The sequence below is a fragment of the Oncorhynchus clarkii genome, chromosome 14 (assembly GCF_045791955.1).
Source record: "Oncorhynchus clarkii lewisi isolate Uvic-CL-2024 chromosome 14, UVic_Ocla_1.0, whole genome shotgun sequence".
Classification (NCBI taxonomy): domain Eukaryota; kingdom Metazoa; phylum Chordata; class Actinopteri; order Salmoniformes; family Salmonidae; genus Oncorhynchus; species Oncorhynchus clarkii.
In genome coordinates this window covers 31158337-31169520 of record NC_092160.1, presented here as the reverse complement: position 1 = coordinate 31169520, position 11184 = coordinate 31158337, and the positions used below count along the sequence as shown (strand labels likewise).

General features: G+C 43.4%; 1 protein-coding gene across 1 annotated transcript; it reads left to right on the top strand.

Annotated features, from left to right (window-relative positions):
• Positions 1-1266: 1266 nt before the first annotated feature.
• On the top strand, positions 1267-10449 carry LOC139366073 (TNFAIP3-interacting protein 1). The gene is made up of 7 exons (XM_071103161.1): positions 1267-1944; positions 4895-5057; positions 5227-5370; positions 5496-5630; positions 7566-7850; positions 9144-9269; positions 9711-10449. The coding sequence occupies exons 1-7, from the start codon at positions 1820-1822 to the stop codon at positions 9969-9971; spliced, it is 1239 nt and encodes a 412-aa protein (XP_070959262.1). The 5' UTR covers positions 1267-1819; the 3' UTR covers positions 9972-10449.
• The last annotated feature ends 735 nt before the right edge of the window (positions 10450-11184 follow it).

Here is an 11184-nt window from a genome sequence, read left to right as displayed (position 1 = left end):
TGTATTGTTGTCTAGCAGGATCATATAGCACTGAATGAGAGAACATTTGACTTAGAAAGTTGTCTACTAATCAGCTACAAAAAAAGTCAAGCTTACATTCATCATAAATATTCCTAGTTTACAGTATATTTCTGCTCATTGTACCACTGTGTTTACAGGTCTATATTTACAAGATGTATTAAGAGATCCTAATACTGGTTGGTTTGTGTATGTAGTTACAGGTCTATATTTACAAGATGTATTAAGAGATCCTAATACTGGTTGGTTTGTGTATGTAGTCACAGGTCTATATTTACAAGATGTATTAAGAGATCCTAATACTGGTTGGTTTGTGTATGTAGTTACAGGTCTATATTTACAAGATGTATTAAGAGATCCTAATACTGGTTGGTTTGTGTATGTAGTCACAGGTCTATATTTACAAGATGTATTAAGAGATCCTAATACTGGTGTGTTTGTGTATGTAGGGCAGACAACTGGCTACTTGTATTCCACATTTGAGCAATATCAGATCTTGTAATATTGGGTTACACGAGCTTATGTGGCCCATCCCCCTCCAGTCAGGCATTTTCTGAACTTTGAGTTCAGGGAGTGTGTCACAATATCTATAAATCTAACCACTTTTGCAGTCAAATATTTTGTTGGCTGCTTTGTGATAATACCATTTGTGTGCTTTTACTGACATGTAATGCCTTTGATTTAGTAACTGTGATACTTGTGAGATTGGGGACTGGTCAGTTGCTGGTACATTGAGAGTATGCTGTGAACTCCAGACTACACTCACACACAGAGAGAAACAGAAGCATGAGCATGAATGGAATTCCCCACTGATGTCATACTTCTTTATTTGTACTCAAAAATACCTTCGAAATCTTTGGAACAACCTCTTAAAAACCCACATTTTGAAAGTAATGACATAGAAACAGAACAATATGTACCTATTGTTCAGACCCAGACAGAGTTGAGATGAGTTCTGTGACTTCCCATTCTCACATTGTAAATGCTAAGTTTAAAAACCCTCTGACAGAGTTGAGATAAGTTGAGTTGTTCTGTGACTTTCTATTCTCACATTAAAAATATTAAGTTGAAAAACACTCTGACAGAGTTGAGATAAGTTGAGTTGTTCTGTGACTTTCTATTCTCACATTATATATACGATGTTTAAAAACAACCTAAATTGTTCTGTGACTTCCTATATTCTAACATCATTTGCATGTGGGTGCAGGCAGCAGGGTATGTTTAGACTTCCTTTTTAGGTAGACAGACAGACTGAAAGTCATATTCACTTTCCACCATATGCTCTGTGGAGGCTTCATACAACTTGGGTGTGTGTTCATCACGTCAGAGGATTCTGGATCAGTTGACAATTGATTTGAATTTGGTCAATACTTTGTGTTCATCACATCAGAGGATTCTGGATCAGTTAAGAAATGATTTGAATTTGGTCAATACTTTGTGTTCATCACATCAGAGGATTCTGGATCAGTTGAGAATTGATTTGAATTTGGTCAATACTTTGTGTTCATCACTTCAGAGGATTCTGGATCAGTTGAGTTAAATTTTTGTCAGTCTTTTGTGTTCATTACGTCAGAGGATTCTGGCTCAGTTGACAGTTGGATCAGGTCAAATACAAGTGTAAAATCTGCACACTAGAGAAGACAGCCTTGACCAACACTAGAGAAGACAGCCTTGACCAACACTAGAGAAGACAGCCTTGACCAATCTTGACGACTTACTTAATTCTTATTTGTTTTTTTTCATTTCATTTGAGTGGAGTTTTTCAACTTTTGTCAGGTTCATTTGTTGGCTCAGATCAGTCATGAACGGAGGTTCACTTTCAGCCTCATCCTCATCATCGTCTGAGCAGGAGGCAGATTCTTCACCATACAGCGTCAGTGCTCTCCTACAGAACCCAGAGGGAAATGGGGCTATAGAGGAATCAAGGTATGCATGTCCAAAACACCACCACAGTATGGATGATTAAAACCAGCTGACACATTTGTCTCCTTGGAAGTTGTGGGAATGTACGTTTTTGATTTCCCATTGGTTCTGGGAACGAAGCCATATGTTTCCTGACCGCTAAAACTGAATGTTTTTTTTTAAACCTTCTGAGAACACCATTAAACATTTAGCCTGTTCTGGGAACATACATTGTTTTGGTTGCAGTGAGGTTCTGAGAGCATTTTACTGCTAGCTTAGATGAACTGTTTTGAATTCCAAGCACAAATATGACACACAGAAATGAATTTGCTCAGGCATTAATCATGCAAACATAACTTTTTGTTATTTTGACATGGCATCAGTGAGATTTGAACCTAACCTTGCTATCCATGGAATAAGTCCACTACGCCTCAAGGATCACAATAGTATGCCATGTTTTTAACTCATACAAACCTGTTCATTTTAGTCTATTCAACCAGACCCTATTTTAAAGGGAAAAACACACTTAACCAGATAGAGGATAGAGATAGTTGTGTTGATACTGAGAACAGAATGTTTTTAAATAATATTCATAGAACGTTACACATTTTTTTTATTGGATTTTTTATGGATTTTTTTTGTTATGTTCTGAGAACATAACTTGAAATAGAACCATAAGGATACCTGTGGAAAACTTTATGCTGAAGTACTGAAATTCCAACCGAAGGTTTTTTCTTAACGTTCTCTGAACAATTTGGGAACATCACTTTAAATATGGAAGCCTGTAGGAAACATTATGGACAGGTTGTAGGCAAAATAACCATAATACAACCAGGCTCTCACCAAATTCTACTAAACATATGGTTCTTAAAACGTTATGTGCTTGCTGGGAAAACACTTGCATTACTATCAGTGAATAACAGGGTGTATGTGAATAAATCGGATGTGGGTGGTTCCATACATTAAAAAAGGAACTTGGTACGTCAGGGGAGTTTCCCAGGTCAATAAGTTGAATTGTCCATCACTGTTCCGGTCACATGACTACTGCTGAGGCTCTATGACTTGTTCAGTAGCATTAAAGGGGAACCAAGAGCTATGTTCTAGAGTTATAGTAAGTGCCAGTGCACTACCGCCTGTGTCAAAAAGGCACAGACTTCACAGCAGAGGCTGTGGTGCATTCACATACAAAAAAATAAAACTCATTATTTGGCAATTTGTTTCCAAATAAAACACTACTTAGACTGCAGTGCAATGATCTGTTTACTCCTGTGGAATGTCATTGCAGAATGATAATTAGATCATTGAGTCCTGTTGCACGGAAGGTTTTTATCCTGAAATTGTTTTCGTCCCAGAAGTGGTTGAGACTAGGTTGTGCAATGACCCAATTATCAATTCTTCTGATAGTAGTGTAGCCTGCTACTGCACAGCACCCACACATCAAAAGACATTGACGGCATCCCAAATGGCTTCTTATTCCCTATATAGTGCACTACTTTTGGCCAGAGCTCTATGGGCCCTGCTCAAAAGTAGTGCACCATGAAGGGAATAGGTTGCCATTTGAGACACAGACATTATTTGGTTCATAACGTGTAGGCTAGTAGTAAAGTCATACTCCCTACTCAGAGAGAATAGGCCAGTAGTAAATCCATACTCCCTACTCAGAGAGAATAGGCCAGTAGTAAAGCCATACTCCCTACTCAGAGAGAATAGGCCAGTAGTAAAGCCATACTCCCTACTCAGAGAGAATAGGCTAGTAGTAAAGCCATACTCCCTACTCAGAGAGAATAGGCCAGTAGTAAAGCCATACTCCCTACTCAGAGAGAATAGGCCAGTAGTAAAGTCATACTCCCTACTCAGAGAGAATAGGCCAGTAGTAAATCCATACTCCCTACTCAGAGAGAATAGGCCAGTAGTAAATCCATACTCCCTACTCAGAGAGAATAGGCTAGTAGCCATTGACCATTTGTATTTTTATAGGATAATCCATTATTTCCCCAGCATGGCAGCCTGCTAAAGAGGAAGGAAGTTATCATTTATATTTTTTCATGTTAGATTACAATAAATGACCAAACTGCCACGGGAAGAAATAGCATCTTGGTGTCCTTCCAAGACAGTGTTTATGATTGAAAACTTCCTTAATCTGGGTCACATTAATCTGCAGTCCAAGAGGAAGAAAACATGTTGGATATTCAGGACACAGAAGGGCTGGAGATCCATCTGTGAGGTTGAATGGACTAGACAATGTTGTTGATGGACATGCTCTTTAACTCACTATAACATGCTATATTGGATTCAAGCCAAATCAAAACATGGTGGTTATGCCTCAAAATTAGTGTTCTTTAATTCTGATGATACCCTAGTTTTGAGAAAAACAACCTTATTCTGGAAACAAGAGATTATAAGTGGACCTAATTTGCATTAAACACACAAAAACATCTTAACTGAAATCCTTACCTTTATCATTGAGTTGATGAAGCCATCAAGGCTTGAACAAGCTGATCTCAGGATGCAGGGTTTCCTCTAGACACAAGAAGCGTGCAGGAGGCACAGCACAGGGATCATTAGATGGCGATGATGATTTGAATCTGGTTGACAGGTAGCTCACAGGGGAATGGACTAGATCAGGAGTAGACAGCCTTGTTCCAGGAGTGCTGCAGGATACTGAAGGATTTTGTTCCAACTAGGCACCACACCTGCCCAACTGAGCTAATTGGGTGTTTGAGAGTGATGGTGGTTGTGTTTGGAGGCATGTGTAAATGCTACATGGTGTTACTGTGTATGCGTGTGTGTAGGTGTGAGGTCCTGCATAGTAGTAGTTCATGCTCCTCTATGTGAGTACAAGTATGTTTCTATCTGCTTGCAGGTACGCTATGTTCAGGCGAGTGCTGTTGGTTTCCTACACAATATTCTCACTGTGTGTGTGTGTTGGTGTGTGTCTGTGTGCTTGTGTGTGACTGTGTGTGTGTGTGTACAGGGCGAAGGTGGTGGAGGAGGAGATAGTCCCTGCTGGTGAGAGGTTGTTGTCCGGGGAGGACCAGGGGTCTCTGATCACTGACAGTATGTCAGTCACCTCAGCTGACCAGGAGAAACTACTACTGCTCAACAGGAACACTGAGCTACGCAGAGTCAACAAAGAGGTGACACACAAAACTACACCGCAACTAACTATAGGAATTAAACCAGAGACAAGTGTACCACATTCTGTGAATACAAACTATTTTGGACGAGGTCAGAACGGACGATGGTGATGATGATGTATGTCTGTATCAGCTGATGACGGTGGCGATGATGATGTGTCTGTGTTAGTTGATGAAGCTGAATGAAGACTGGGACCATGTGTATCGCAGCACAACTCTGAGTCTCCAACAGAGAGTCGAGACTCTGGAGCAGGAGAGCAACACAGTCAAACAACTCAACAATACGCTGCTGCTCAAAGTAGACCACGAACAGGTACCGGCAGAGGACACACACGCACACATGCACAAACAGATTAACGTATGTGCACGCACAAACACACTGACAGACACACACACACGTACACACACACTGACTGTATCCTGACTGTGTTTCTGTAGAACAAGAGGGAGTACTATGAACACACACTGATGCAGGAGTTGAAGAAGAACCAGCAGCTACATGAATACGTCAGATTGCTGGAGAATAGACTACATCACACAGACACCACCAGAGACTGGACAAAGAGCACACAGGTGAGCCCCATGACTATCATTATTACCTCTAGATCCTTTTAAAAGTGTATGTACTCTGTCATGCTTTCTTTTAGACTGTATCTATCTATACTGTATACAGTTGAAGTCGTAAGTTTACATACACTAAGGTTGGAGTCATTAAAACTCGTTTTTCAATCACTCCACAAATTTCTTGTTAGCAAACTATAGTTTTGGCAAGTCGGTTAGGACATCAACTTTGTGCATGACACAAGTCATTTTTCCAACAATTGTTTACAGACAGATTATTTCACTTATAATTCACTGTATCACAATTCGAGTGGGTCAGAAGTTTACATACACTAAGTTGACTGTGCCTTTAATTAAACAGTTTGGCAAATTCCAGAAAATGATTCCAGAAAATGACCTCCACAAATCTGGTTCATTTCCAAACGCCTGAAGGTACCACGTTCAGCTACACAAACAATAGTACGCAAGTATAAGCACCATGGGACCACGCAGCCGTCATACCGCTCAGGAAAGAGACGCGTTCTGTCTCCTAGAGATGAACATGCGAAAAGTGAAAATCAATCCCAGAACAACAGCAAAGGAACTTGTGAAGATGCTGGAGGAAACAAGCACAAAAGTGTCTATATCCACAGTAAAACTAGTCCTAATTTGACATAACTTGAATGGCAGTTCAGCAAGGAAGAAGCCACCTCTCTAAAACCGCCATATATAGCCAGACTACGGTTTGCAACTGCACATGGGGACAACGACCGTACTTTTTGGAGAAATGTCCTCTAGTCTGATGAAACAAAAATATAACTGTTTGGCCATAATGACCATCATTATGTTTGGAGGAAAAAGTTGGAGGCTTGCAAGCTGAAGAACACCATCCCAACCTTGAAGCACGGGGGTGGCCGCATCATGTTGTAGGGGTGCTTTGCTGCAGGAGGGACTGGTGTACACAAAATAGATGGCATCATGAGGAAAGGAAAATTATGTGGATATATTAAAGCAACATCTCAAGACATCAGTCAGGAAAATAAAGCTTGTTCGCAAATGGGTCTTCTAAATGGACAATGACCCCTAGCATACTTCCAAAGTTGTGGCAAAATGGCTTACGGACAACAGAGTCAAGGTATTGGTGTGGCCATCACAAAGCCCTGACCTCCATCCCATAGAAAATGTGTGGGCAGAACTGAAAAGGTGTGTGTGATTAAGGAGGCTTACAAACCTGACTCAGTTACACCAGCTTTGTCAGGAGGAATGGGCCAAAATTCACCCAAGCTTGTGGAAGGCTACCCTAAACCTTTGACCCAAATTAAACAATTTAAAGGCAATGCTACCAAATACTAATTGAGTGTATGTAAACTTCTGACCCACTGGGAATGTGATGAAAGAAATAAAAGCTGAAATAAATCACTCTATTATTTTTCTGACATTTTCTAACTGACCTAAAACAGGGCATTTTTACTAGGATTAAATGTCAGGAATTGTGAAAAACTGAGTTTAAATGTATTTGGCTAAGGTGTATGTAAACTTCCGACTTCAACTGTATTAGATATATGTATAATGTAATGATTTTCCTCCTCTACTGAGGAGGAGTAGGAAGGATCGGACCAATATTCAGAGTGGTAAGTGTCCATATTTTAATGAAATATAACTGAACACTGAATACAAAAGAACAAGTTCTGTATGGTAACACACAGACACAGAAAACAACTACCCACAAATCATAGTGGGAAAACAGGCTGCCTAAGTATGGTTCTCAAACAGAGACAACGATAACCAGCTGCCTCTGATTGGGAACCATACCAGGCCAAACACAGAAATACACAACATAGAACAACACATAGAATGCCCACCCCAACTCACGCCCTGACCAAACTAAAACAGAGACATTAAATAATGTCAGGACGTGACATATAATATATCTACTGTATGTGTCTACCCTCTCCTTCCATCCTGTAGACCAGTTTGAGCACTGTAACCCATCTTCCAGAAACCTCCACCATCTCTGATGCTCCTGGGGGGTCGAATCTGTCCCCCAGCCTCAGCCAGGGCACCATACACGGCCTCTCCTCCTCTTCCGGCCATGGCCCACCATCCCTTCTCTTCTCCTCCTCCACCCCAAGTAGAGGCGCCCTGAGTAGTGGTAGAATCAGTATTGGCCCCTACAGGGCACTAGAGGACCAGGCAAACCCCCAGAAGGAGGTGCAAGACCTAAAGGAGCAGCTGGAGGCCCTCAGATGCCAGGTAGTTCACCTCACTTCCCCCTCCGCACCCTCCTCCCTCCTTCTCCTTACCCCCTCCACTCTCTCCTCCATAACCCCTCCACACCCTCCTCCCTCCTTTTCCTTACCCCATTCCACTCTCTCCTCATTACCCTCTCCATACCCTCCTCCCTAACCCCTCCACTCTCGCCTCCATAACCCTCCACACCCTCCTCCCTCCTTCTCCTTACCCCCTCCACTCTCTCCTCATTACCCTCCTCCATAACCCCTCCACTCTCTCCTCCATAACCCCTCCACACCTTCCTCCATCCTTCTCCTTACCCCCTCCACTCTCTCCTCATTACCCCCCTCCATAACCCCTCCACTCTCTCCTCCATAACCCCTCCACACCCTCCTCCATCCTTATCCTTACCCCCTCCATTCTCTCCTCATTACCCTCCTCCATAACCCCTCCTCTCTCTCCTCCATAACCCCTCCACACCCTCCTCCATCCTTCTCCTTACCCCCTACACTTTCTCCTCATTACCCCCTTCCATATCCCCTCCACTCTCTCCTCCATAACCCCTCCACACCCTCCTCCATCCTTCTCCTTACCCCCTCCATTCTCTCCTCATTACCCTCCTCCATAACCCCTCCACTCTCTCCTCCATAACCCCTCCACACCCTCCTCCATCCTTCTCCTTACCCCCTCCATTCTCTCCTCATTACCCTCCTCCATAACCCCTCCACTCTCTCCTCCATAACCCCTCCACACCCTCCTCCATCCTTCTCCTTACACCCTCCACTCTCTTCTCCATGCCCCCTCCACTCTCTCCTCCATAACCTCTCCACACCCTCCTCCCTCCTTCTCCTTACCCCCTCCACACTCTCCTCCATAACCCCTCCACACCCTCCTCGATACCCCCTCCACTTTCTCCTCGATACCCCCTCCACTTTCTCCTCGATACCCCGTCCACTTTCTCCTCGATACCCCCTCCACTTTCTCCTCGATACCCCCTCCACTTTCTCCTCGATACCCCCTCCACTCTCTTCTCCATGCCCCCTCCACTCTCTTCTCCATAACCCCTCCGCTCCCTCCTCCTCCTTACCCCCTCCGCTCCCTCCTCCTCCGTACTCTCTCCTCGATGCCCCCTCCACTCTCTCCTCGAGCCCTCTCCACTCTCTCCTCCTTACCCGCTCCCTCCTCCTCCATACCCCCTCCACTCCCTTCTCCTCCAACTGTGTTTCACCTAGCATTAACTACCAGTGTCCCCATCCTCTGTCCCCAGACTGTTTTACCTAGCATTAACTACCAGTGTCCCTGTCCTCTGTCCAGACTGAGATCTATGAAGCAGACTACCAGACGGAGCACAAGGACCACAAACACACCCAGCAGGAGAACAAGAGACTGAGGAGGACAAGAGAGGAGATGAGACAACAGATGGCCCTACTACAGGAGCAGGTAGTGGGATATATATATACACACACACACACACACACACACACACACATATATATATATATATATATAATATACATGCACACACACACACCTGCATTAATAACGACAGCTGGGCAGACGGGATGTATCGTAACAGATGAGGACATAAACTGACATCGGGTTAAGTTGAACGTGAAAATAATGGGACACAGCATATCCGTAATGACCACATGGTTTTACGAGATGTCTGGGAGATTTGCTGCATGTGAATGTACCAACAGGGCTTTGCTGTAAAGATCACTTTTATTTTATATCCTAGGGTCAGAGTCAATTCCATTTTAGGAGAAACTTCTATTCCATATTGTAATGTATTTTCAAAAGGATTTCATCAAATAGGGATATATTTCTTGAATTGACTAAAAATGAACTAACTAACCACTGTCTCTGGTCTCCTGTGTCCAGCTCAAGGTATACGAGGATGACTTTAGGAAGGAGCGGTCAGACAAGCAGGTCCTGCAGCGTCTACTGATGAAGAAAAGTCCCGCTCTGGTCAAACAGCCTGTCCTGGTCCACCGCTGTAATAATGAGCAGCAGCCAGCAGGGGGAGACAGGAGGCGGCAGAGAGAGGAGCAGAGAGACGCTCACACCAGTACACCCCAGCCAGACCACCACCCGCTGTGCCCCAAACACTGTGAGAGGAGGAACACTGAAGAGTCCACATGAGGCAGACGACACACAAACATGCTCACACACATTGAACTTGTATTACGATGTTGGTATTACCACTAACGCGTTGAGGACTAGCCTACTCCAGTCCTGAGTGACTGTGTCTATTTGACAATGAAATGATTTGTATCTATTATCTTTCTCTCAAATTGTATGAACCTTATGTTATTTCCTTATTCTGCCGATAATGTTGATTATCGACAAAGGGACGGAGTGATTTTCCAGTTGTCTCTGCCTCCTACTTAGATAACATGGTCAACATCACCACCTAGTGGTTTTCTTAATCCTACATAATGTCATGCTTTTTGATTCAGTTGTTGGGACATCTCTGTAAAAGCCACAGTGAATTCATCTAATTAAATACACCCCTTGATTTCAAATAACACCAGGATGTCCTTAAATACAAGTGATCAACTTCAGATGTTGTCATTTTCTTAAAACAAATATAACAAATGTATAAAATCTATGAAATACCGTTTTGGTCATTCTTCTAATTTCCCTGAAATAACTCAGCGTCACCCGTCCTCCACACCCCCCAACCAAGCCAAGTCTCCTACATAGGCCACCATGCTGTAATCCGCAGAAAAAGGGGACTGAAGATGGGTGGATATTTTCCAAACATCTCCCATCCACACCTGCTGGTGTCAATCCTCACCAAAGCTACAGCATACTGCCAATATAGCTTCTAAAATGTCTGATCCCAAATGGCACCCTATTTCCAACATAGGGTGCTACTTTTCCCCAGGGCCCAGTAAGTAGGGTGCTACTTTTCCCCAGGGCCCAGTGAGTAGGGTGCTACTTTTCCCCAGGGCCCAGTGAATAGGGTGCTATTTCTCCCCAGGGCCCAGTGAGTAGGGTGCTACTTTTCCCCAGGGCCAAGTGAATAGGGTGCTACTTTTCCCCAGGGCCCAGTGAATAGGGTGTTACTTTTCCCCAGGGCCCAGTGAATAGGGTGCTACTTTTCCCCAGGGCCCAGTGAATAGGGTGCTATTTGGGACGTAACCATTGAATCTGAATACAACACACAGTTAAAAGCAAGGGTGGCATTCAGACAGTTTTTTTTTGTCTCAGATGAATACGTTTTGCACATGGAAATCTCCTCTACGATAACTCCGCTAGGGCTGTGAGATGGAATGGGATGGTACTGTAATGTGAAATCAAAAACACTCCAGAACCAGGGTTGCCTACACCTGCCATAGCATAACAACAT